Raw genomic sequence first — 27,681 nt, 5'->3', positions numbered from 1 at the left:
GACGGCTCCTGTCCAAACGAGCATTGCTGCGCACCTTGTTTCATTTCTTTGTCCTTCTTTGCATAGAAGAGTTAGCTCTTTCTACTAACTTGAGGGGTGGACACACTTCCCAGGGATCTACAGGGTGGGCTTCTTGAAGGTGTCCAGTTGTAGGACCACATTGCAGCACATGGACAGGTTTTGCTGCTTGCTGATATGACCAACCCTCTGAGAGGTAGGCATTGGGGACCCACCAGTCCTCTGTAGGCATTGGATCCTGAGTTTTCTCAGGAATGGCCCTTGTGTGTATGTGTGCAGCATGTTCTCCTTTGTTCATGGGGTTAGGGAATGGAGTCGTCAGCGGGGGCAGGAGTGGATAGCCTGCTTCCGCTGTATCTATCCGGTGACACAATCCGTGGAGCCAGAGATGGCTGACCTATTATACTGGTTAGTGCTGTACAATGACGACCTGAGGCATTGTCTTCTGGTTGGCAATAAAAGGCTGTGGTTTTTATTGCACAAATTATATCATAGAACACATTTTGGTAAATGTATTTATCCAAAGCACACAATAACAGTGTTATTTTTTTGGGCACCGTCCTAGGGGGCATCTACCTGGCCTGTGCCGCCAACCTCTTCCAACGACTTTGTGGAGCCTTTTCGCTGCCCTGTTATTTCCTTTCTCCTCCCGTTTTCTTTTTCTGGTGGGTGGATTTGGGAAAAGAATGAAGTCTTCTGCGTATGCAGGATGACTGTTGGTGCTCCGTTTGGAGTACCAAAGTGAACTGGCTTCTCGCTCCTAGCTCACTCCTTATTTTCCCTTTCCATAGCACGGGGGCTATGCCTGTTTCCATGGGCCCCTATGGCCGGTAGGCGCCAACGGCCATTCACACCTCGGTGTGGCCTCATTTGTGCTTTTGTCTCTACTCTTGCTGTCCTTGGGCTTGTCCCCGATTTACCTGCCACCCCTGATGTGTGCCAAGTGTTAGGTGAGTTGTTTGGCCGGTGAAATAGCGCCAAACTGTCTTATTTATTTTTGCTGCTCGGCTGCCTGAGGCAGGCAAGTTTTCTGTGGAGGCTACATTGTCCTGAACACCCCGCCCCCACCGCCCGGATTATTCCCCGTGCCCTTTAACTCCATTGGTTCCCTATTCCACGGCACTGGCCAGGGTAAACCTTTCAAGTTAGTAGCCAGGCATAGTCACTGACCCCACAATTCTCAACATGCACACAGCACACCAGTTCTTACTCGCGGAGACTCGGACGCTGTCCCTTTTAGCATGCTGATAGTTCATGCCATATTACAATGTACAGTTTGTAAATACTTTGATTTGCAGCTCTTGTTATTGCAGGGTGCATGAGGTAGCACAGCATTTCCCCTTCACCCTTAGAATTGCTGGCAATCCCCGTGCTTAACACTGCCCAGTGGATCACCACTTTCCTCCCACTAACTACTCCCTGTTTGATTACTTAGCACCCATGTCATTTGTAACCTGGTAGGGCACTGGTGCACAGGACTGCAGTTGTGTGTCAATCTTTGGTAGCGTGCACAATTGTGTGTCATGGTCCTGCCCACCTTGCAGGCTATTTGCACATTCAGCATGATCAGCTGTTTCCATTTATGGTACAACTGCAGTGGGTGGCACCAAAGGCACGTGCTTGGGGTGTGGAATTCCTATAACCCCACTCCCAGGACAAGTTTTTGGTAATAGTTCATAAATCCATTGTCCCCAGGACAAGTAGACCCTGGGTAGTCTGTATAGATTTCTTGGACTTTCAAAACACTCGTTTTGAACTACTGTATACTTGAGCGCATCATGGCTCTCGCGTGTTGGTGACTCTGCTGCATGACTCCAGCAGCTGCATGTTAGGGCACATGAGGTGATCGTGGGCCTGCAGATTCTCCTCTCAGCCTGTTCTGCCTTCTGCTGCATGATACATTCTCTCTCTCTCTCTCTCTCTCTCTCTCTCTCTCTCTCTCTCTCTCTCTCTCTCTCCCCCTCTCTCCCTCTCTCCCTCTCCCTCTCCCTCTCTCTCGGGATTTCCTTTGGAAATTCCTAGAGGGAGGTAGTTGGGGAAGGCCAGAGCAGTTCCGAAAGACAGGTATTGGAGATTCCCGTTCATTAGTGTAACATCGAGGACAGTGTGGGGTTAGGGACAGAATGGCAGAACATCAGGTAGTGTTAATTAGCGAATGTTTAACCCTTACTGCCACACTTCTAATCAGGCCCATAGAATTAATGTATACATGGAGTGGATGTTCTTCCTGGCGAAGCTTATGGTAAAGGGATGTTCGAGGGGATTGGGTCCTCCGACGTATTCCATATCTATGACAGGTAATGTCCACAGCTGTGCTGCTTGGGAAAATCTTTGGCGTCTGCGTCCTGCGTCGATGCGCCGTCCCCGAGGACCTCGGCCGACGTCACCCGTTGTGATAAGTAGGACACACAACGCCCATAGCCTCAGTTCCGTTTTTTCCGCGAACGTGTTCGCTTCGTGAATCTCGGTACGTCTCGACTCTTTGGAGTTTGCTGTTTTCAATTCTCGGTTCGTTGAACCTGTTCGTTTTTTTTTGTGAAAGACCTGTTTGTGGCGATGTCTACTTCATCTTCTACTCCTCGCTTCAAGAAATGCGGGGACTGTGGGTCCAAGATGTCGGTCACGGACTTGCACAACGCCTGCCTCTGGTGCCTCGGGGAGGCCCACGATACGGACGACTGTGTCGACTGCCAGTCGCTCACGGCAAAGGCCTTGCTGGAACGCAAGAAGAAGCTGTCGGTAGGTTGGGTGGCTAAGCCCCGGAAGTCGAGGTCTGCGGGGCTTTCGACAGATGAACCGAGGGGCGACTATCCGCGTCATCGTCGGAAGTCCAGTGGGTCTCCTTCCAGGAGTCGGTCTCGCCACTCCTCCGCCTCTTCGAGGCATTCCCGGAAGCGCCGGCATCGGTCGCCTTCCCTGTCCTCTTCCGAGGACTCCGCCCGTCGGTGGGTCGCTTATCCCTCCTTGCAAGCGACACCAGAGGAATGGGCTTCCTTCGGGTAGCAGATGCTAGCGATTTTTGAATCGCAGGGCACCGGTCCATCTGCGCCTCAGAGTGGGGTCGGTCGGCACCGGTCGAGAGACACCGCTCGTACGCCTTTGGGGTCGGGTGGTCGGCACGGCTCGCGGGAGAGGTCCCGCTCGGACAAGGGTAGCCGTTCTCGCCATGCCCGTTCCAGGTCCCGGTCCTCGACGCGCTCGAGACTGCGTGATCCTGTGCCGTCTTCGAAGAAGACGTCGACACCTGTGGCGCCAAGGTCGTCGATGATTTCTCTCGAGGCTCCGCCTCCGAGGGGGTCGTCGGCGCCTAGGTCGTCGAGAGACATGCTTGGAGCTCCGGCTTCGAGGTGTGTCGCCGTCGTCGGTGCTGGCGGCACTGCAGCTGACGTCGACGCCGATTCACTCGACGTCGACGCCTTTTCTGTCGATGCCAGCGCCGACTTGTTCGGCGCCCTCGATGCCTTTCGAGGCGGTGGTGTCGGAGGGGCCCCGTGGCATGGGGTTAGCCCCTAGAAAGGCTCTGGCTAAGGGCAGGCACTGCTTTGGCCCCCAGAGGTCTTCCTCTCCCCGTCTGGAGTACATTTCAGAGGGTGATGAAGGCTCTGACGGCTTGGTTCCGGTTCCGGTTCCAGATGAGCTTATCCCGGGCCATAGCCAGTTTGAGGACCTGAGGCAGTCACTGCATGATGCCAGTGGACTGGACACCTCTCTGGAGGTGGAGTTTTGTAGGCCGGAGCCTGGCACTCATGCCGATTCTTCATATCGGCGCCTTATGTCTCGGGGCACCGAGTACTTGGGTTGGTCAGCTCCCCCAGGGGAGTTCGTTCAGGATGATCTCACGGACATCCTTGATCTTGGTCCCCTCCTGACCCGGTTTTGCCGTTTCATATGGCTCTGCAGAGAAGGGTGGCAGCGGCTTGGACTGCTCCGGAGAGTCTCCCGGCAGGGGGCAAGTCTTTGTCGCGAAAATACCGTCCAGCCAATAGCGTCCCCTGCTACTTTTCCAGGCACCCCACTCCGGAGAGTTTGGTGGTGCAGGCGGCTACGGCCCCAGCAAAGCAGGCGTCGTATCCTACCATCCCTCCGGATAGGGACAAACGTTTTGGCAGCTGGGCGAAGAAAGTGTTTTCTTCAGTGGGTATGGCGCTTCAGGCGTCCGACTCCATATGTGCTTTGTCTCATTTCACACACTCTGTGGAACTGTGTTGCATTAGCGGCTGAACGTATTCCTGAAGAGGACGAACGGGATGGTTTCCTTGCTATGGTTCAGGATGGCAAGGATGCCATGTGTGAGGCCGTTCAGTCGGGTTTGGACATGGCAGATTGTGTCAGCCGGTCCATGGCGGCGAGCACCGTAATAGGCAGGTTTGCGTGGTTGCGGAAGTCTGGGTTCGCTCCTGATGTGCAGTCCAGCTCCTCAACATGCCCTTTGACGGTGAACATCTTTTTGGCAGCAAGGCTAACGAGAGCCTTGAGGTTGCAGACCTCCAAAGCTGCAGCAAAGTCGTTGGGCGCTGCAGTTCACCAACCTCTGCCTTTACGCCCTAGGGGACAGGCATGGAGGGGAGGTTCCTTTTGCTATTACTCGTCCTTCAGTAAAGCGAGAGGAGCTAGCAGTCAAACGGGCCACCGTAGGAGTGCCAGAGGTGGAAACAAAGGTACTCGAGGTGCCAAGGCCGCTCGGGCAGTTGCCTCTTTGCACTCAGGCAACGCCGCAGCCGCTACCACTCAGTCATGAGGCCAGGTCCCATGGTTCGCCGGTTGGGGGAAGGCTGGCGCAGCATCTTGTAGGGTGGCAAGCCATTACTTCAGATGTGTGGGTTCTGGAGATCATAACCCACGGCTACTGTCTTCCTTTTCGGCAGAGGCCTCACAACAATCCACCTGGGAACCTCTCTTTGAAGAGTCCGGATCCGCTCCTTGCGCAGGAAATTCAAGCCCTGCTGGAGAAAGGCGGCATAGAACTGGAGCCTGTAGTGGAGAGGAACAAGGGATGGTATTCCCCTTTATTTTTTGATTTCGAAGAAAGACGGGGGATTGAGACCCATCATGGACTTGCGCGGTTTGAACAAACTCCTCAGGAAGGACAAGTTCAAGATGGTTACTCTCTCTCTCAAGTCCTCCAGGTCCTTCAACTTCAGGACTGGTTGGTGTCTCTCGACCTCAAGGATGCTTACTTCCATGTGCCGATCCATCCCAAGCACAAGAAGTACCTGAGGTTCGCGGTTGGCGACTCGCACTATCAGATTGACCTCCGCCCCGAGGGGTTTCACCAAGCTCATGGTGGTGGTGGCGCATCTCAGGAAAGGGGGGATTCACATCTACCCCTAACTGGACGATTGGTTGATCAGGGGGAGTTCTCCCGAGCAAGTCCTGGATCATCTGTCCGTCACCTGCCACTCCCTTCACAAGCTGGGCTTCTCCCTCAATTTAAAGAAGTCCCATTTGACACCAACGCAGCGGCTCCAGTACATCGGAGCAGTGCTCGACACATCCCTGGGGCAGTGTTTCCCTCCCCAGGTGAGGGCTCTTCACATTCAGCAGATGGTGCACAAGTTTTAACTTGCCCAGAATCTCCCAGCGTCCGAGTTCTTGAGACTGCTCGGCCTCATGGCATCCTGCATTCTTCTGGTGCCAGAGGCTCGTCTGCGGATGAGATCTTTGCAGTGGGCCTCAAGCTCCACTGGTCTCAGTCCTCCGGCAGGCTGTCGGACCCTGTTCAGGTGCCACCCTCAGTCGCCCAGGACCTTCTGTGTGGGCCGTCGAAGGCAATCTGATGAAGGGGGCCGCATTTTGGCTGCCCTGGCCGGAGGTGACTATCGTGACGGACGCATCCCTCACGGGATGGGGAGCTCATGCCAACGAGTTGACAGTCAGCGGTCGTTGGTCTCCGTCGGAGTCCAGAATCCATATCAATCCGTTGGAGCTGAGGGCCGTCAGGGAAGCCCTGGAGGCTTTTCTGCCGACCGTGCGAGGAAAGAGTGTCCTGATTCTAAGGGACAACACGGTGGCCATGCACTACCTCAACAAAAAGAGGGGGGCAGGGTCACTTCCTCTGTGCAGGGAGGCGATGCAGCTCGAGTTCTGGGCCATCCAGCAGGAAGTTTTGATCTCAGCTGTTCATCTGGCCGGAGACGACAACGAGACGGCGGACACTCTGAGCAGGCAGAGCATGATCTCTCACGAGTGGGAGCTGGCTCAGGAGATTCTCCTGGAGATCTTCGCCCTTTGGGGGACCCCTCAAGTGGATCTCCTCGCCTCCAGTGTCAACCGGAAGTGCAAAAGGTTTCGCTCGCGGGAATTTCCTCCAAGAGGAGCCTTGGGAGATGTGTTCGTGGTGGAGTGGTCATTCCCACTGCTGTAGGCGTTTCCTCCAGTCCCCGTCATCCCGCAAGTACTGCAGAGGTTACGGAGGTTCGGTTCCCGGATGATCCTCATTACTCCGGCGTGGGCCCAGAGGACGTGGTACCCGGACCTTCTCGACTTGTCCATCTGCCCTCCACTTCGTCTTCCCTACCGAGACGATCTGCTCTCACGGGAGGGGGGTCAGGTTCTCCATCCAGAGGTCAGATCCCTCAACCTTCACGCTTGGCTTCTGAAAGGTTGAGGTATAAGGATTGGGACCTCCCTGAAGACGTGATGGAGGTGTTGCTCTCGGCCAGGCGGCCAGCAACAAAGTCTCTGTACCGTTGCCGTTGGAGAAAGTTCTGCGACTGGTGCAGAGTTAAGAATGTGGATCCTTTTGAATGTGACGTTCCCATGGTTCTATCTTTTTTGCTTTCTTTGGCCCACAGGGGCTTGCAAGTGGGGCCGTTAAAGGTTACCTGGCGGCGCTATCCATCTTTAAGCGCTTGTCTGAAGAATGTTCCTATTTTAAGATTCCTTTAATTTCGCAGTTTTTGAGAGGGCTCACTAATGTGTTCCCTCCATCACCTTTTCTGGTGCCCGGTTGGGATTTGAACCTTGTTCTTAAGTTTCTTATGGGTGCTCCGTTTGAGCCTTTACATTCTTGCCCTTTAAGGCTGTTAACTCTGAAAACTGTGTTTTTCATTGTGGTTACTTCCGCTCGCAGAGTTAGTTACAGGCACTTTCAGTTAAGCCACCCTTCACTGTATTTCATAAGGACAGGGTTGTCCTTAGAGTTCGTCCTTCTTTTCTTCTGAAGGTGGTTTCGGAATTTCATTTGAGCCAGAAGGTTGTTCTTCCGGCGTTCTTTCCTCCTCCACATCCTGGTAAGGAAGAGGAGAGGCTCCATAGGCTTGATCCTAGGAGAGCGTTGAGCTTTTATATTTCGCGCATGTCCCGGGTCAGAGTGGACGATCAACTTTTCATTGATTACGCTGCAAAGCGTTTGGGACAAGCTGTGACGAAACAGACTTTGTCTCGTTGGATTATTTTAGCTATCTCCGAGTGTTACCGCTTGGTGGGTAAGGACCCTCCGGCTGGCTTGCGGGCCCATTCTACCAGGGGCGTGGCTGCGTCTACTGCCCTGCAGAGGGGTGTTCCTATTCGTCACATCTGTGATGCAGCCACCTGGGCTTCAGTACATACTTTTGTACGTCACTACTCCCTCGATTCCATCAGAGGGCAGGATCTGGCCTTTGGCAAGGCAGTCCTCTATTCCGCAATTTGATTGGGCATTCTAAATTTGTGTTCTAAATTCTTTCCTACCTCCTTGCTTGGTACTGCTTTGGGAGTCTGTCATAGATATGGAATACGTCGGAGGACCCAATCCCCTCGAAGAACAAGTTACTTTATTACCTGGTAACATTCTTTCGATGGGATGGTCCGACGATGTATTACATATCGCTCCCTCCCTACCTTCCCCGCTGCAGAATTTCTTTTGCGATTGCAGCTTGCGTTCCGCAAGGCCTTGCGTGTCTGACTGGCAGAAAACTGGTGGCACAGGTTTTGGGAAAAAACTATAACTGAGGCTATGGGCGTTGTGCGTCCTACTTATCACATCGGGTGACGTCGGCCGTCGGAGGAGGTCCTCGGAGACGGCGCATCGACGTCATCGACGCAGGACGCAGACGCCAAAGATTTTCCGAAGCAGCACAGCTGTGGACATTACCTGTCATAGATATGGAGTACGTCGTCAGACCATCCCATCGAAAGAACGTTACCAGGTAAGAAAGTAACTTATTAATTCCTTTCATTCTCAGCAACACAATCACTGGAACAAGGATATAGCAATGTTTGAAATATTCTGTGCAAGTATCAAGAGGATACGTTGGGGCACCCACACTTAACAGCATCTTCAGACTTCTGCAAAGCTGCATCATCCTCAGTCTGTGTACCTCCCTCACTCAACACACAGAAGCCCTCTATGTACTCAAGCCATCTAAATATCGTATAAGTACACTGACCACATGTGGTTAGTCCAGCACCCCACCTTCATCAAACCAAATGATCTCTAACCAGTAAGCTCACCACAGAGGACATAGTCTCATATGCCCTCCAAATCATAAATAGCATCCTCTAATTGTACAGACACTCCAAATTAAAAGGATCATCCTTGTGCACCCCCGCACCCCCCTGGGGTACCAAATCCTGCCATTATGCTGTACCATCTTGCAGACGTCTATCTGCACTTAATTTTCTTTTAATCTGCAGACAGCTTTGTGAATCCGGTAGCTAACCTTCTGATCATCTACCAGCATCTTACTATCCGTGAAGATTTCCTGCTTTGTCTGGGTGAAAAGGAGAAGACCGCTATATGTCAGCAGTTAAGACGACCCACCCATGCAGCCAGCCACACATTGGGTGTAATTCTCTGCAATGGAAATCTTACTACAGTGGTACCTTTTCCTATCCTAGAATAACCTCCTTGTTATTCCGTTCAGCATACTCTCACCAATAACCAAAAAAATAAAGGGCCCACGACAACTGTCATATTGAGCCTAACAAGCTTCTCACAAAAACTTGAAGCATCTAAACCTCACAAAACTTCCCAGGAACACCCGATTGACATATGCCTGCCTCCATAGATGGTTTTGACAATCCCTTGCCATGCTTTTTCTAAAGAAACCCTTAACATTCTCCTAAAAGACAAGTCATTAGATTATATACTGTCAACTAGAATAAACAGAGCAGATTGATGGATTAAATCTGGAGATAAAATGACCTAGACATTGTAAAGGGCATTGCGCGTGTACACACCCACCGATTTCTCCACCCCACAATGTGTCAAAAGAAATATTCAAATTAACAAAGACTTCATTAAACCATCAGCCTGTACCACCATAGCAACTTCATCACATCAACGGTGTGACTCAAATTCCTCCCACTTCAATCCAAAATACTACAGATTCATATTCATCTGGCCAAAACAACCCTATAACAGCACATGCCAAGAAACTAAACCAAGTCGCTATGCAAACCCTGTGAGCCATGTGTCCGTTTACCACACAGGAATTCACGAGGACGGTTCATTCTAGCAATCCAGCATGATCACTCAAAGTTGTTCCGTCCAAACATCTACAAAATCTGAACCTCACAACCCCCACTCTCCACCTTCCAGTCTCAGACCTTACCTGATCAAAATTTACCATCACACAAGCCTTCAAAGCTGCATAGGTCAAGCCATTAACAAAGAGAACCACAGCAAACCCAATACAACATCCTACCTCTGCTCGACACACCATGTCTCCAGCCCTCCCGATCACCACCGACCCCAAGACTTTAGTAAACATATACACTGCAACCCTCGCAAAAGTAGCCCACCCATAGCCCCGCTAGTCCCACATGAAACCAAAAAGCCGTTTAAAACTACGCAACCAGAAACACCAAGCTAAACTAACCTGGCTAAAGAATCCCATTGACACCCATTGACACCCTGAAAGAAGACTTCTCTAAAATCTCCAAACCATATAAATCCGCCATAATCACAGCAACTTCAAAGTCCTTCGATTCCCAATTTAGCAATGCCAAATCGGACTCCAGAGATTTTTACTTTCTTTAGGGAATTGGAATCTCTAGCCTCAGCCTCCTCACCTACTTTTACCAAAAATGATACTTGGTGCTCAAACATCCAAACGGCATTATTAGGCAAAATTGACACCCTGAATAACAAAATTCTCCTACAACAAGCAAAATTCAACAAAGGCCTCAAGCCCTAACTGCACCCTCCACCCCCCATTTCTCCTTCAAAGACCTATCAGAACTGAAGTCATAAAGTTATACAAGTCTGAAACCTTCACAATGCAAAGGTGATATATGCCCATCATCCCTCATCAAAGATTGTGCTGACAAACTAGCCCCCTTCATCAGAGCCTTCATAAATGCCTCCTTCGCTAATAGCACAGTTTCAGCCAGCTTCAAAGAAGCGTGGGTCCTCTCACTCTTACAAAAACATCCCTATACCCTGCTATTCCAGCCAATTACAGGCCAATCACTACTGTGCCCTTCATACTAAAAATACTGGATCGAGCAGCCTACCTGCAGGTTCAGCAGTTGAACTAAATCCTGGAGACGTGGAAATCGAGTTTCCGCCACGGCACTGAATGTGCCCTTCTAGATCTAAAATATCAGCTATACGAGATTAGGGATGAGGGTAACCTTGCCCGGCTCCTCCTCCTAGACGTTAGCAGCATTCGACCTGGTCAACCACCAAATCCTTTGCAACCACCACACCAATTTCTCCCCATCAACCACTGCTTGGATTGTATCCATCCTGGAAGGAAGAGTCATGAGTCTTCTCGGATATCGCTAACACCTCACATGTGGGATACCTCAAGGGTCATGCATCTCCCCGATGCTATACAACATCTTTAACAAGCTCCTATTGACACCATAGTCGCTCAACATAGTCTACACCAACTATGCCGACGATACCTAAATCCTGATCCTACTCTCAGGCACCTAGGCAGATGATTCTGACACCCTCAACAATATCTACTCCACTATAAAGGCCTGAATGGCAGCCAATCATCTTTGCCTTAACAGTGACAAAACTGAAATACTAATCGTAGGTCCAACAAGTGCCCTAAAAAATCTCAACAACCAATACAATGCCTTCCTGATTGACAATTGCTCAATTCCCATCTCAATCACAGTAAAGACTCTAGGGGTTTACCTCGACTCCTCACCCACCATGTCCAGAAAGGTGTGCGCCATTGCCTCCTCAGTACCGTACGCCACCAAGGTCCTATATGGGGCCAGAACCTTCATGGCCAGAACCTTCATCTCTAAAAACAGCTGCCTAACCATCGCCAGCACAATCATTGGATCCAGGATTGATTATTGCAATGCTGTATTCTTAGGCTCCTCCGCTGGTAACAGCCACAAACTCCAGGTCATCCAAAAAACGCCCTCAAAGCAACCCTTAATATCCCCAAAAGAGAACATATCTCCAGAGCAAGAAGAGAAGCACATTGGTTCCTCATCCAGGCGCGCATCACCTTCAAAATTCTATCCATTGCCCATAGGTGCCTATCCAATGCAGCCCCCATACCTCTCAAAAATTACAAAAACGTACTCCAAGACCCACCAGAACCCCCTACACCGACTGACTAATCTCGCCCAAAGTGAAGAGCTGCAAAGCAGGTGGCTCACATTTCCCCTACCTAGCTGCTAAACTTCGGAACTGCACCCCCCTTCACCACCTTCCCTGAGAGCAGAAAAAGCCTGCTGGGTCTTCAACAAAGTACCCAAAACTCAGCTCTTCTCCTAACCCACTACCCCCCCACCAGCCCCCCTTTCCCCTACTCCTACCCCCCGATACACTACTTCACCTCACTTTATGATGATGTTAATTGGTTAATATGTACGTGTTATCCTTGATATTGTTTTACGAAAGCTTGATCAAACACTAACTGTAACAGCACCTCAATGTTTACGGGTTGTATGGGCGCGGTACAAATTAAATAAATAAACCCTACATTTTCAGCAATTTACGACCCGTTTGCACCACTCCACTGACAGCCATACTGAAGTTCAAATTCCAACAACTTCAGGATCATATGGCGACCAATAACATGCCTGACCATTGAGGAGGTGAGGGGCAGAATCTACTACATCCATTTGGGACACGCTTAAAAATAAACAATGCAGACACACCAAGTACGTGCTGGGTGGTTTTCAAAACTATTATCCATCAAATGCTTGCATTTGAGGGAACCACGCCATGCTGGGTGACGGCCTTCATTTCAACCAGAACATAGACTACCTACATGTTTCCAATTCAAATACACTGGCAGTATCACCTGTGGAGTGCCCCAAGGGTCCAGGCCGTTGCCACTATTTTTCAATATCTACCTGTAGCTCCTTCCACTGGCATATCAGAAAATCTGTCATCTCCTGCTACAACCATGCAGATGATATTAAAATTATCTGCAGCCCTCAATCCGAAATCAAGCAGATCTCTGCAAATGTTTCCTGTATAGGCTCATGGTTGATGACAAATTGATTAGGAATAATCTCAACTAGTACAGAACATATGATTTGTTGTGTTCCAAAATATCCCACTCCGCACACTTTCCTTGTCCAAGAGAAGAACAAGTTACTTACCAACTGTAACGTTCTTTCGACTGGATGTTCCTCCCACGTATTCGTCATCTTGTGATAATCGTTATCTCCAGCTTAGCTTCTTCGGAAAAAAAAATTCTCGGCAGAGGACGCTGTGCTCGAGGTTGTGGCATCTATTGTCCCTCGACGTACTCCGTACTCTGTCGACGTCACCGATGGTATAAGTAGCTCGAGCCGCGCCCGTTGCTTCAGTTCTGTTTTTTCGATGAAATATATATAGAAGGAACACCCAGGCGTGTCCCATGACCGATACATTCTTCGTGAGAGGAAAGTGTAAGAAAACGTAAACTGTACTGTGGGGTTGGATGGGAGGGTCGATGAGGAATACGTGGGAGGAACATCCAGTCAAAAGAACGATACAGTTGGTAAGTAACTTGTTCTTCGAATGGATTGTGTCCTCCCACGTATTCCTCATCTTGTGATAGGCTCCCATAGCAGTATCAATTTTTGGAGGTGGGAGTACCATTTCAGTTTTCGTGGACAGAATGCAGAACTGCCCTTGCAAATAAACCCTTGTTAGAGGAGGCAGTGTCCAAACAATAATGTTTCACAAAGGTATGCATTGTTTTCCAGGTTGCAGCTGCACAAATGTCTGCTGCCGGGACTCCCCTCTTTAGAGCCGCAGAAGTAGCCATTCCCCTTGTAGAATGGGCACGAAGCTCATCTGGTGGTTCTTTTCCCGCTAATCTGTAGCATTCAACAATAGCTAATATGATCCAGCGGGAAATGGTCTGTTTTGTTACAGATAAGCCTAATTTTTGACCAGTGTAACCCACAAACAGTTGGTCATCTTTTCTCAATTTAGCCATCCTAGATATGTAAAAACTAAGAGCCCTCTTGGGATCTAATCTGTGTAATCTCTCCTCTTCTTTGCCCAGATGATGAGGAGGATAAAACATAGGAAGTACTATTTTTTGTGACAAATGAAAGTCCGAGACTACTTTTGGCAAAAATGAAGGTTTAACTTTACGGACTACCTTATCTCTATAAAACATAGTATATGGTGGTTTGCATGAGAGAGCCTGAAGTTCGCTAATACTACGGGCTGATGATAGGGCCACAAGTAGGACAGTTTTTAGAGTCAAAAGCCTCAATGGACATGAGTGCAGAGGCTCAAAAGGTATGCAAGTCAAGAATTTTAATACTAAATTTAAGTCCCAGGCTGGTACATGGAAAGGGACTGGAGGGTATACATTAGTGAGCCCCTTTAAGAATTGAACTATTAACGGAATTTTGAAATATTAAACCTCTTCCGAGGAGCGCTTGAAAATGGATAGCGCAGCAAGGTATCCTTTTATTGTTCCTATCTGGAGCCCCAGATTACCTAGATGTAGCAGAAAGGAAAGCACCGTTGGGGTGCCACACTGAAAAGGGTCCACATCCTTGTCTTTGCACCAGTTACTAAACCTATTCCAGCGACATCGGTACAAAGACTTTGTTGCTGGTCTTCTGGCCGAAAGCAAGATTTCCATTACGTCATCCGGAAGATCCCAATCCTTGTATCTCAACCTCTCAGAAACCATGCGTGAAGGTTGAGTGTTTTGACCTCTGGATGGAGAACCCGACCTTCCTCTGGCGAGAGAAGATCCTCTCTTTGCGGAAGACGTATTGGAGGGCAGATGGACATGTCTAGAAGGTCCGGGTTCCACGTCCTCCTGGCCCAATCCGGGGCAATTAGGATCATGGTTTTCCTGAACTTTATCAACCTCCTGTCATGATGCCCGCTCCCGGGGAGCCGGTTCAAGCCCTGCGTCCCCGAAAGCGGACATCCAGTCCCAAAGGAAGGACCCAGCAACCCCATATAGGGGCCCTTTGGACAGTGTCCTGGCGCCTATGGTGCCAGGCTCATTATGGGAATGCTTGGGTGCACTTACCGGATGCAGACCATGCTGCAGGATCCCGGCCTCCTTGAGGCCTGAAAGGAACTACTTTACCAGTGGGACTAATTTACCATCCGGGCGTGGTCGGGGAAGGATACATACCTGGAACTTCTTCCAAGGCTATTTAAACCCCACTCAAACTGCCACATGTGCTTCGCGTTGTTCTGCATCTAGCAGCTGGACGCTCACTGTGTCTGCTCCTGCATCCTGACTTCTGCCACGCCTGCCAGCATCCTGGATCACCTGCAAAGGAAGAGAAGAAGAGAACAGAAGAAGGAAAAGTCCTTACCTGCTAAATCCGCATCCCGGAGGCATCTCGCCGACAATCCTAAAAAGGAAGACTTTTATTTAAAGGCTCATCGCGTCGATCGCTGCAGTGCCGCATTCCACTCACCTTTACAGGGCGCCTCCATGTTCAGCAGCGATCATCCGGATTCGCAGTCACGCCCCAGCGCCTAGGGAGAAAAAGACAAGAACAAAAGGTGAGAGAGAGAAGGGAATAAGGAAAGCTAAATCTCCATGTTAAGACTTACCTGTTGATTCATTCCCTCTTCATTTCGGGTCCGCGCCTCATCCTGGCATTTCCAGACCACGGCCCCTAAGGGGAAAAAAAAGACATCAGCGTTAATGAGCGAATGAAAAGACATTACCAAAAAACGCTCATTAAAGACTTACCTGATTCCTACAAGGATTTCACCTCTCATCTCGGGTCGGTGCCTGTTCCCCGGCATTCCGTACCCCGGCCCCTATGGGGAAAAAGACACTAGCATTAGTACATTAATTAGTACATTAATGCATGGACACAAGGGGAACCTCTTATCAAAAAACTTACCTGGAAGCCAAGCAAGTTTGGTTCTCACCAATCCGAAAATCCAGTGAAGCAACTGGATACCAACGCGCCCCTGCATCAGAAGCCGGATGGAGAGCTCGTCCTTCCAGACCCTAAGGTGAGACGCTACGGGGGAATCACAGAAGGGTTTCGAGGAGGGTGAGAGGGGAAAGTGGGAGGCCGATTGCATTACCCCGCAGACAGTTAATCCCCTATTTTCGCCTACAGAAGGATACTTCTGCGAGCCAGACAAGCCAGATTTGGGGGCCCGGTCCAGTCCGTCTTCTGAACCCTGCGCATCACCTTAGAAGAGGTCACAGCAGCGCGAACCAGGCCAGCGCCTCTGTGGGAGTCAGGTGAGCGTTACACCTCCTTATTACTTGAGGAATCACGGGGACTGGGGGAAACGCGTACAGCAGTGGAAACTTCCACTCCACTACGAATGCGTCTCCCAGAGCTCCTCTTTGAGGAAATTCCCTTGAGCAGTACTGATCGCACTTCCGGTTGATCGCGGTGGCGAACAGATCCACTTGAGGGGTTCCCCAAAGGGCGAAGATCTCCAGAAGGACTTCCTGAGCCAGCTCCCACTCGTGAGAGACCATGCTCTGCCTGCTCAGAGCGTCTGCCGCCATGTTCTTCTCTCCGGCTAGGTGAATTGCCGACAGAGAGATTACTTCTCTTATTGCCCAGAACCAAAGCTGCATTGCTTCTCTGCACAGTGGCAGTGACCCTACTCCTCCTCTCTTGTTGAGATAGTACATGGCCACTGTGTTGTCCGTCATTATCAGAACATTCTTTCCCTGTACAGAGGGCAGAAAGGCCTTCAGAGCTAGTCTGATTGCCCTCAGCTCTAATAGATTGATGTGTAGTTTGGACTCCGATGGAGACCAACGACCGCTGATTGGCAGATCGTTGGTGTGTGCTCCCCACCCCGTGAGTGAGGCGTGCGTCACTACCGTTATCTCCGGCCATGGTTGCCAAAAAGACTCTCCCTTGAGAATGTTGTCGTTGCAAGCCCATCGTAGAAGATCCTGAGCAACTGCGCTCGGGACTTGCAGAAGATCCGACATATTCCCTGAGAACTGGGACCACTGAGTTCTGAGTGCCCATTGAAGGGATCTCATTCTCAACCTGGCCTCTGGTACAAGAAAAATGCAGGATGCCATGAGGCCGAGCAACCTGAGAAAATCGAAGGCCGATAGACGTTGGGCATTCTGGAATTTTGGTACCATCTGCTGGATGTGGAGAGCTCTCACTTCGGGAGGCGAGGCTTTTCCCGATGAAGTGTCCAAGACTGCTCCGATAAACTGGAGTTTCTGGGATGTTATCATGTGGGACTTCTTGAAATTGAGGGAGAAGCCCAGTTTGTGGAGGAAGTGGCAGGTGATCGAAAGATGTTCCTGAGCTTGTTCTGGAGAACTTGCTCTGATCAACCAGTCGTCCAGGTAAGGATATATGTGAATACCTCGTTTCCTGAGACTTGCTGCCACAACCGCCAACTGTTTGGAGAAAACCCTCGGGGCGGAGGTCAACCCGAATGGCAGAACTCGAAACTGATAATGAGAATTGCCAATTGCGAACCTCAGGTACTTTCTGTGCTTTGGATGGATTGGCACATGAAAGTAAGCATCCTGAAGGTCCAATGATACCAACCAATCTTGGAGTTGGAGAGCCTGAAGGATCTGAGAAAGAGTCACCATCTTGAACTTGTCCTTCCTGAGGAACTTGTTCAAGTTTCTCAAGTCCAAGATGGGTCTCAGTCCTCTTTCCTTTTTTGGGATGAGAAAATATGGGGAGTACCAACCCCTGTTCCTCTCCGCTACAGGTACCAGTTCTATGGCACCTTTCTCTAGCAGGGTTAAAATTTCCAGCAACAGGAGTGGATCCGGAATTTTGACGGAATTGGCTCCCGGTGGATGATTCTGAGGCCTTTTTAGAAAGGGGAGACAGTAACCTTGGGCTACTGTTTCCAGTGCCCAAGCATCTGAGGTAATGCCCCCCATTCCTTCAGATGTTGAGAGATCCTGCCTCCCACTGGTGTTTTGTGTAACAAGGTCTCAGAGGGATTTGGAGGCGGCTGCAGGAGTGGCTGAGGGTACAGATGCCGCTCCTGAGGCTGATTTTGCACCTCTTCCCTGTGTTCCACGAGGGAAGTTCCTTTTGCCCCTTTGAGAGGCCTGTCCTCTTCCTCTAACAAAAGAGGAGTAGTATCTAAAAGAACGACCCCTCCAGGAAGATGAGCCGGAATAGGGTTTTAGAGGCTGGCGTAAAGAGGCGCTAAGTGATTTCGCTGCCGTTTTCGATGTCTGAAGTTTTTCAAGGCTTTCATCAGCCTTTCTGCCAAAGAGCCTCGAGCCATCAAAGGGCATGTTGAGGAGTCTAGCTTGCACATCCGGTGCAAATCCTGACTTCCTCACCCACGCAAATCTGCGTAGCACAACGCTTGCAGCCATGGATCTGCTGATACCATCAGCAGTATCCAGTCCAGACTGGAGGCATTCCCCCATTGCCTCCTTCCCGTCTTTGACTATATTCAGGAAGTCTTCCCTTTCCTCGCCTTCCGGAATATGATCAGCCGCCGCCGAAATACAGTCCCACAGGGAATGGGTAAACCTGGCTAGGGTACAGTTGACATTTGCCGACTTAAGTGCCATACTGCCTGACGTGAAAACTTTACGTGCCCAGGCGTCAATTTTTTTTATCCTCTCTATCTGGAGGGATAGTTGGATAAGCAGTTTGTTTCGAAGTGGATGCTGCTTGAATGACTAAACTCTCTGGAGTCGGATGTTTATTCAAATATTCTGGATCCGATCCAGCTGGTCTGTATTTTCTTGGAAAAGTGCTGTCTGCAGCAGCAATGGTTTCTGGTTTCTCCCAGTTTTTCTCCAGTCCTTTGAAGGGCCCTGTGAAAAGGGAGAACAGAATCCTTCTGAGGTCCCTTGACGATAATATCCGTCATGTCATCTTGTTCAAAAATGGGTGAAGTATTACCCCAACCCATGTATTCAACTACCCTGGTCATAAGACCCCTGTACCCAGCATCTGCATGCTCTGCAGGATCAGGTTTGGCGAACTCTAATTCTGGGGATGTGTCAACTCCACTGGTAGAATGTAGAGTATCACTCAGGTCTCTCATTCTGGATTCCTGGTCAATAAGGTCTTCAGGAACTTGTCTTGTCCCATAAGTAACACCCAAAGGAGTAACTTCGTCTTCTTCTCCTGAAGCAGACTCTTCATAAATTGCAGACATAGACTTGAAAAAGTCTGATCTGGGCAAAGGAGTGAATCTCCTTTCTTCCTCTTCCATCTGCTTCGAAGGAAATGGCAAATCCCTCAAAGTTTTCGAGGGTGTCTGCGAAGTCTTCAAAGTTTTCGAAGATGACTTCGATAATGGCGTCGATGGCGCATGTGGTTTTGGTGTCGAAATTATCGACGTCGAGGGCGTCGTTGAAGTCTTCGACGATTTGTGTTTCTTGGCCGGCACCAGAGAGGTGCTAGACTCTCGAGGTTTTTTCTACGGTTTTACGTCGACTCGAGGTTTTTTGTATTCCTCGACGCTACTGGTCTTAGCCATAGTAGCCTTGGACTTCCCTTTGTCGTCCAACGGAGCAACCTTAGGGGTATGGCTTTTTCGAGGTTCTTTCGAGGGGGTCGAGGCCGCATTCTCGAAAACCTCAATCATCTTTTTGCGGAATTCTTCTCACTTACTGGGAGAATCCGATTTAGTCGGACAACAAATTTCTTCGGTCGACTCTGATGAAGATGATCTATGTCTCCTCTTCATTTTTTTTCGATGACGACGAAGAATGTCTCGATCTACTTCTAGATTGAGATCTCTTCGAGTGCCTATGGCGATCCGATCCCTTAGAATCGGTCGCTCTCATGTTTTTTTGACGAAACCTTTTTTGAGGCCTCCCTCCCCACCGACAGTTTACCTCTCCTCTCACGAAGAGCTTTTTCGGTCATCGATTGGCAGGAGCCGCAGTCGTCGGTTCGGTGACTGGAACCGAGACACCAGAGACAAATCCGGTGGGGATCGGTAATTGACATCTTAGATCCACAATCTGCACACTTCTTGAACCCAGTCCTGGGTGTCGAAGATGATGACATTTTCTTCACAGAAAATAGAAGCGCGCCGTTCTCAATAGCGAAGCGATCGGAAAAACGGAACTGAAGCAACGGGCGCGGCTCGAGCTACTTATACCATCGGTGACGTCGACAGAGTACGGAGTACGTCGAGGGACAATAGACGCCATGACCTCGAGCACAGCGCCCTCTGCCGAGAATTTTTTTTTCCGAAGCAACGATTATCACAACATGAGGAATACGTGGGAGGACACAATCCATTCGAAATTGCCCTTAGCAAGAGTAAAACAAAAAAAAAATAATCTCTGCTTCTTCATGGAGTACGCCCTTGCTCTCAAACCACATGTTAAAGCCATAGTAACATGTTGCTTCTTTCAACTAAGATTCATTTATTACATATCGCAATACCGAATGCTCCTCTAGGACCATGGCAGGCATTATTTTAGCATTCCCAAGACTAGATTAGGTCAACAGTCTCCACCAAGATCTATTGGAATATCTGCAAAATGCAGCAGCAAGAGACTGGATAGATATAAGTTCATTGCCCTGGCTCTCCAGACACTTCCCTGGGCCCCAATCAAACACTTAATCTAATTAAACACCATCAGCTCCTTCTATGCAGGGGCCCGGAATCCACAAACCCATTCATACATTTCATGCCTGTAAGAGGGCACAAATCGAGGAACGACACTTTAGTAACAGGCTTGCACTCCAATGGGAAAATCCCCCAGGCGGATCGTTTTTCTTATTCCTGGCAACCAGTCTATGGATACCATGCACAGGCTTTTCAACACAGTGGAGGACCACCAGGCCTTCAGGGAATCACTTAAACTGGCTGTTCCACAGACAACCTAGCAACGGATATGCACCCAGCAAAGATTGGACCCAATTGGGTCGGTACATCGCACACTTCCACTGTGGACTCAGATCCAAAAACCACATCACCGCTAACAAGAGCACAAGAGAATATGGACGCAGTAGTGCGTCCCGTCCATGTGTCCTCCATAACCGACACAAGATGCTAACACCACCCTGTGTGCAAAACCGTACAGGGCATGGATGACCATTGCACAGATGGCCACAATCTACTTGGTCCCAGCCATACACACAGCATTGGATACTAAAGCCCCTTCTTCCATTGTAATAACAGTATGGCCTGCCCACTGAGACAGAACCTTAAAAGACCCCCTTGAATTACCACAACCCCTCAGTTGTCATAATCAATAAAACAAGCACAGTGAGAGCGCGACCATCATGCCATTGACTAGTGATAATTGACTCTTGGCGAGTAAGAAATGTGCTGTGTGATTGTGTAGAATTGAGATGGGGAGTGACTGTTTGGCTATTAGCTTGCAACTTCAAATTTTGCCCCATTGTGTTACTGGACCGTAACTACCCAAAATCTAGAATCTTAACATATTTCTTGGAGACATTGATCCTATAAGGTTTACACACTCGAATTCCTAATATCTCCAGCGTTGGATTTTCTAAAGAGCCAGTCACTTGTTAGAATTTCTCTTATGCTCTGATGCACTGACATTTTGTTGCAATTGTACTCTTTTGGAATTCTATGGTGCAGCCATTTTGTTTGTACCTTTAAGATGTCAAAACCTTGATACTGAGCTCTGTTACTTTGTAAGATAGATCAGTAGGCCTTGTTGTGTCATTTAGATTTGGAGAGTGGCAGGGCAGCTTCTAAAAAGGTAGCTCAATAGGTAACCACGCTGGAAGATTTGTTTTGCAGGAAAAGAAGCATTGCTTAACTGCAAGCATATATGTACACCATAAACTCTACATTTCAATCTTTAAGACAGGACTTTGCCAAAACAGACCTACGTCTACTATGCTGCAAGTGCACCATACCCACGGTGTTCTCCGTAGGAGACTCGTCTTGGTACACTGATCTTTTAAGCAAGGTAGTTGGTACCACTGTCCCTTGTGGAGTAGAATTGTCCGCATGTTTAAAATGTGTTAAAATAGACTGTGCGTTTTTTGTATCCAGACTGGGGTGTCAGGAGGGTTTAGGGGAGTGATATTTCAGGATGTGCTCTGTAGGCCGCAGTTTCCAAATCAAAATGCATATCGTCTTAAAATATCGTTCTGCTTCCTTTCCAGACCTGTCCAAGAACCGCTTCCCTGAGGTCCCGGAAGATGCCTGCCAGCTGATTTCACTGGAGAGTCTCAGCCTCTACCACAACTGTCTGCGGAGCATCCCTCAGGCCATTGTGAACCTACAAGCCCTCACGCATCTCAATATCAGGTGAGACCCCCCTTGGAAAGCTAGTATTAACTAACCCTGGAATATGGTCAACTACTCCAATCCCCCATGGTTCCACTTCCCATTAAAATTTATGGACAGCACATACCCCCTGGATGACTCTTGACAAAGGCACCGGTCACACCTTTCATCTTCATTCTGCCCGAGCCGTTATACATTTTTTCTCTTGTGCTGGCAGTTGGCCATTCTTAATTGTGCTATTTTGCAAGTGAGGGTTGCGGAGGCCACGGGAAGTAAGTTAGGTTTCCTATGATCCTACAGTTGGATAAATTGCGGAAGCTCAGAGAAGAACTCTGATCTCTGGCGCTATAGCCTGAGACTTAAACTGTTTCGTAAGCACTGCAATGGCTCGGACCATAGATCTAGTACAAAGCAAGCTTTTTTCGATATTCGATATAAAGAGTACAGTCCCCTGTGTAATGCCAAAGGCATGAGCTGAAGTGTTCATATAAGTGAAGTGCCTCAGTGTAAGAGACCAGACATTTCTCCTAAACACTGGTGTCCTTTCTTGCTACCTCTCGCAGCGTTCACAAATGATTTGAAGTCTCGATTTCCAAGTTTCTCTGCTGTCTTTATATCTGGGAGAGCCAGGGAACTCGCAGCTAAGGCAGAGCCAGGACTGACTGTAGGGGCCAACCTGGAGCCAAGCCAAGAAAATGGCTGCGTCCTGGAAGGTCAGATGGGCAGAAAGAGATGGCGGTGCTGCATCGGGGTATTTTGAACCGCACCATTGTATTTTGGATGGCTTATGGGAGTGTGGCTGGGGCACAAGAAGGGGGATCATGGTGCTCAGGGTGGAGTATAGGGGCAGGGTTGGTGGTGTTTATTAAATTATGGGAAGAGGAGCGGGGGCAGAGAAAACTAGAAAGGTGATGGCGGTGCCGGGGGAGTCGGATGGGAGTGCCGGTAATTTTTCGAATGGGTTGGGAGAAGTCATTCCTGATGGGGAAGTGGGTGACAGTGTAGCCTGAGAAGGGCCTGGCTAGTAAGGGCTACACGCTTGTCCCCTAGGGGACAAACCCTAGAAATAAAGATGCAAATACCAGGGTTTAATGAAAATACTTTATTTAATGTTTGTTTTATTTTGGAATAGTCCATCCAGCCCTCAATGGGACTGGATGGAATTTTGAAAGGAAAAGAAGAACAAAGGAATAGAACTCAACTGCCAAGAAATGGGTTGGCCGGGGAGAAAGGAATCTAGACATAAGAAAAGGCAATCGAAGGGGACAGTTGGAAAAAGAAAGAGACGGGGAAGAGGTAGAGCCAGAAAAACTTCCTGGTAGTCGCCGCCTCGAGCACCCACCAGGGCTTACTTTTTTATACTGCTGGGTCTCGTTTGTAGGAAGCCTCGCAGAGCTTGAATTGCAGGGACGAGCTGCATGGCGGGTGCAGCTCGGCAGGCAGTCACAGGTGTCAGCCTATCCGGGGGCAAGACCAGACTGGCTCAGGAATATCAATGGACCTGGGCAGCATGAGTGGGACTGCTTGGGCCAAAGATGAGCCTCTTGAGGAGAGCGGGCCGAAACCAGGCAGCCAGGCTATGCGCCCTCGTTGAACTGCTTCATAGCCGGCAAGGCGGGCCCTTTCTCGAAGAACTCCAGGGGCTGCATGAACTGGCTGTGCAGTGAGCTTAAGTCCTGGCTGCCTCGCAGGGCAGCACGGGTGAAGAGCGGGATGCTGCAACCCTCTATCTGCCTCATGGTAGCCCGGTGGAAGAGAAACTCTGTGCTGCCGCATTTAAGCCGTCTGGGTGGAGCTCAGGCGGCCTGCCCCAGAGTCTCTGAAGCAATGCAGAGGAGGCGTGCCAAGAAGATGAGAAGGCCGCAGGTGCACTGTGGTGACCAATGGCGACACCAGACTGCAACATGGCGCTGCAGGTGCGACAGTGTAAGCAGCAGTGTCCATACTTCAAAGAGAACCCCACCTAAAGTAAATATGTTGCTCAGTAAAGAATAATGTGGCCATGGGGAGTCAAAAGGCTGTGGGCGCAGCAGTGATGAGGGAGCCTGATTGAGGTGAGCCTGATTCAGGTAGGGGCCACCCAAGGATATTTAAAAGTCACAGGCCACATATAGTGTGTTAAGGTGGCAACACGTGGTTGATTCGGCCACCCAGAAGAAAGAAGTGGGGCCCCCATATACCATCAGGGGACAGCCCTCCATCCATCCATCCATCCACCAGGGACATCCCTCTAAGGCACTGTTAAGGGGGTGACTGATTACAGCGGTCACCCCAATTGTGACATAATAAAGGTTTCTAAGTTTTGTTTGTCAAATGTATATTGATGTCTATAGTTGGAATGGGTAATGTTTAGAATAGGAATGTTATGAAGGGGAGAGGAAGAGGGGCGGCATACAGTGAGAGCAGGGGAAAGAAAGAGAGGTAGGGGCTGAGGAAAGCAAGAAGGAAAAGGGTCTCTGTAGCACCTCTGCGCCCCCCCCACATATCCAGCACAGCAATGCAACCAAAAAAGAGAGCGAAGCAGTCCTCTGTTCACTTATAAGGCTGTTGCTCTGCCCCTCTAGAGCTTGACCCCTCCCACCTCTCCCTGATGGCCACAATAGTTTCCAGGGTCCAAGTGATAGGAAGAGGGCGAGGATTCACAGGGTGTAGGATGACACATGCAGGCACAACCTCCCCCGTGGTCCCAACCCCTACCACTGTTTCTCCTTCCTACAGAGCCTTTTGGGCAGTTTGGTACAAGAAGGAGGTGGAGACATGACAGGTGGGAAGACATAGGAAATGGTTTCCAGAAATAGGGCGGAGGAGCCACCCCGGCTGCAGATTTTACACTGTAAGGGGAAGCAGGTGGGCAAATACGGGCAGGTCCTCTGCCCATAGTTATTGCTTTCCGCCTCCAGAAGGGAAGGGGAAGAGTGCGATGCTGGAAATGCATTGGAGGGACATGGCCTTCTTGTCCTGTACTCTTTTATCATGTGTGTTCTGTGTTGCTTTCTGCACAGGAGTCCAGTTGGGACTCCTGGCAGGGCAGCTCTACCTCTTTTTGGTTTTGGTGAACAGACCCCCTGGGGATACCCTTATGGCACCCATGGGTGGGTGTACAATCCTGTACCCCTAGTGAATGTTTTTTGGGCACCTGTGTGTGGCCCACAGAGCAGGGTATGGGCTGGTGGCAGCTCCATGCTGAATTTGACAGGTGCTCTGAGTATCCTCCATTTTGGGATACCCAGTGGGGAAAGGGAAACTGGTCTTTCAATCGCGTTACTTCACGCGTGTCTGCTACCATCTGCATGCTTCTCTGCTACCCTCTGCACCTAGGGAAGAGGTGTCATGAGAACCTTCTGATGTTGGTTAGCACCCCTTTAATGGTCCCTTCTTGCTCTGTTCACAACATACCCCTGCTTTGCATCCCAGGGGATGCCAGAGATGATACTCTCATAGAGTACCATGTTCAAGATCCAGAAACTCCAGAAAGAAGAGAAGCAAAGTGGAATTAAGATAATGTTAACTTTGGTTACAGGATCCAGATCCCCACACACCCACACACCCACATACCAAAAGTGGCATAGAAAAAATAATAATCGATCTTCCTGGGAGGGCGACCCACCAGCTAGCAATTAAAACAGCGATGATGTCACTAGAAAGATTGAGAGACCTGACTAAGTGGATCTGGACAACTCAGAATAAAAGACTGTGCAGCCAATCAACCAAAAACCATCCTCTGATGGAAACATGGCAGGTGACCCAGGAATGGCCCAAATGAAGAGCAGATGTAGGGTAGCGATGTACCACTATCTTCGTGGACAAAGGCAGCTTCCTGCTGGAAAACATCTCCAAAGCAGTTCTAGCATGGGACATCAACCAATCCGGTGTGAAGGACTAGGAGGACAATGAGGGTCAACCCAGGAATTACATCCAGCAGACAAAAATCGCAATCTTGGCTAAGGGAAAGGACACAGGACTCAGCTAGTCTGGCCCGACCTGGTCATTAAAAGGAGCAGCGTGGCTTCCCAGCAAAATTACTACCAAAATCCCAGAGAGTTGAGGAAGTTGAGGAAGTGTCATTGTCTCCCGTAGATAAAGCCATTCACTCATCAGCTAGCCTAAGCCGGCCGACCAATCGCACGAGTATAGCCACACAGGTTTTGGCGGCCAGCCACTCAGGCTGACCATAAAAACTGCCACTCTGGTCCACCCACACATATTGTGTATTGACCTATCCAGTGCAAGGGACACGTCTAAACCAGTCCAAACCTCCATAGTGTGTGGAAGGCTGGGTTCAATGTGAGCTAATGTTTGCTCATTGGCCGTTTTAGGTTCTCTTCATGGTTTCCCCAAAGCAAAGGAATGCCCCAAAAACAAAAGGTCTGAGATTGGGGCTTAAAAAAATATACATTACTACCCCGTTGCTTCAATAATGGTACATTTGAATGCTAATACTGTAAGGCTGGCTGCACCCTATGCAAAGTCAAAACTAAATGACAGCTGCCACTAGCCGCCTCCTCGAACAATATTAGGGTGATTAGAATCAATCTACGGCTATAATAAGATGCCCTAAGAGCACCTGCTGTTCTAAGAGCTATATTGTGTACCATAGGATAATATGCCAAGAGTGCAGTGACAGGGGGACTTCGATAGAAGTCTCCCTAATGACAAAAATAAGCCAGTGATTCTAAAAACCAGAGGCAGAAAAAGACACTTTTGGGGTCCTTTCCATGGGCCAGAAGTACCTCCAACAATTGAATTCTGCACTAACATTAGCAGTGAGAACGCGAGGCTCTAAAGTTGTTTTTTGTAATGACCTTGTGGCTTTCCTTTATAAGTAAGCAGTGATGGACTGGCCTACAAGGAACTCTGGAGATTTCCCTGTGGGCCTCCACATCATTGGCCTCTTTTGTTTGGGTACCCTGGTGTCCTGTTTCTTGTATCATCTCTTCCACGCACACAGCCCCTTCCTACAATCACCCCTCACCCCCACATCCCTTTGAAGCAAATAATGTGCTATTAAGCTTCCAATCGGCTATACCTCACTCATCTCCAGCATGGGGTCTGGCATGGATTCACATGCTCATGAATATTCCCCGTCGTCAGACTGGGAATCCTCAGTAAAGAAAAAATCTGTTTCAGTTTTGTTTTCGGAACTGTCTTTCTACTAATAACCAATCACTGGTCTCTGGGTCATACTGCCCCCAGCCAATGACTGCCCTCAACCTAAGCCCCACCTCTGGCAGCCATCTTCAGATTTTTTCCGCACGTTCTAGTGTTGGGAGACCTTGTGCTTAGCTCTCGAGCTTTTACTGCGTGTTGCGTTTTTTCAAAGAGTTTACTCTTATTTTTTCGGTCAAATCGAGCCTCAAGCTCCACCAATTCATCGGAAATCTCTACGCCCCTCAAGGGTGAAATTTTGTCGAATTTCACTTCTTGGAGGATTCCGGAAGATCTTTGAGGCCTACCCCGCGTGGACATGGCCGAACACAAAGGAGACCTGACGCCTGTTGGATCCAAGCTGTTTAGGATCTGGCCAGCATGTGGACTACAGAACGTCTTCGAGGAGTATGAGCATTCCCGGTGCCACTACTGCCTGCACTCCGACAAGTCGCATGTGGAGGAGGACTGTGCGTTCATGAAGGACCGTCGCAAACGGCTCGCTGGCTGGAGGCGAAGAGCCCGGCGGCAGGTGAGTCCAAGGAGAAGTCTGAAGAGCTCCGGCGACAGGGGCCCAACAGAAGGCAAAGAACTGCGAGTCCACGGGCACTGAGAGCGCCATTGGTACGGGCTCCTCGGCTGCCAGGCTGGGCGCAGCATCGCAGACGCTGTCAACCATGAGCCAACGCTCCGGCTCAACGAAAAGGAAGTCGGATAACCGGAGTAAGCTTCGGGAGAAGCCCTGGTTGACCCCGACAGAGAGAGCCAAGGGGGAGCGAGGCGGTGACCCTCCCCCCACGGTGAAGGCCTCACACGCCGAAGGTCGCGAAAGCCCAGATTCACCTGGCTAAGGCTTCAATTGAGGGAGTGGCAGCGTCTCTGGCAAAGCCTGCAGAGGCGACCCCAGTTGAGATGACCTCCAAGCCTAGAGTTTCCCTGCCATCCCGGAGGGAATC

General features: G+C 49.6%; 1 protein-coding gene across 3 annotated transcripts in view; it reads left to right on the top strand.

The window, feature by feature from the left end:
• The window catches only part of LRCH4 (leucine rich repeats and calponin homology domain containing 4), a 1,212,507-nt gene that overhangs the window by 581,828 nt on the left and 602,998 nt on the right, over positions 1 to 27,681 (top strand). For all 3 annotated transcript variants that reach the window (XM_069645103.1, XM_069645112.1, XM_069645094.1), the window contains exon 2: positions 21,457 to 21,601. In XM_069645103.1, the coding sequence (XP_069501204.1) occupies positions 21,457 to 21,601 (145 nt within the window). The remainder of the gene's footprint in view (positions 1 to 21,456; positions 21,602 to 27,681) is intronic.

The sequence above is a fragment of the Ambystoma mexicanum genome, chromosome 1p (assembly GCF_040938575.1).
Source record: "Ambystoma mexicanum isolate Mex_15411 chromosome 1p, UKY_AmexF1_1, whole genome shotgun sequence".
Classification (NCBI taxonomy): Eukaryota; Metazoa; Chordata; class Amphibia; order Caudata; family Ambystomatidae; genus Ambystoma; species Ambystoma mexicanum.
The sequence above is the reverse complement of the archived record's forward strand: the minus strand, read 5'-3'. Positions and strand labels throughout refer to the sequence as shown.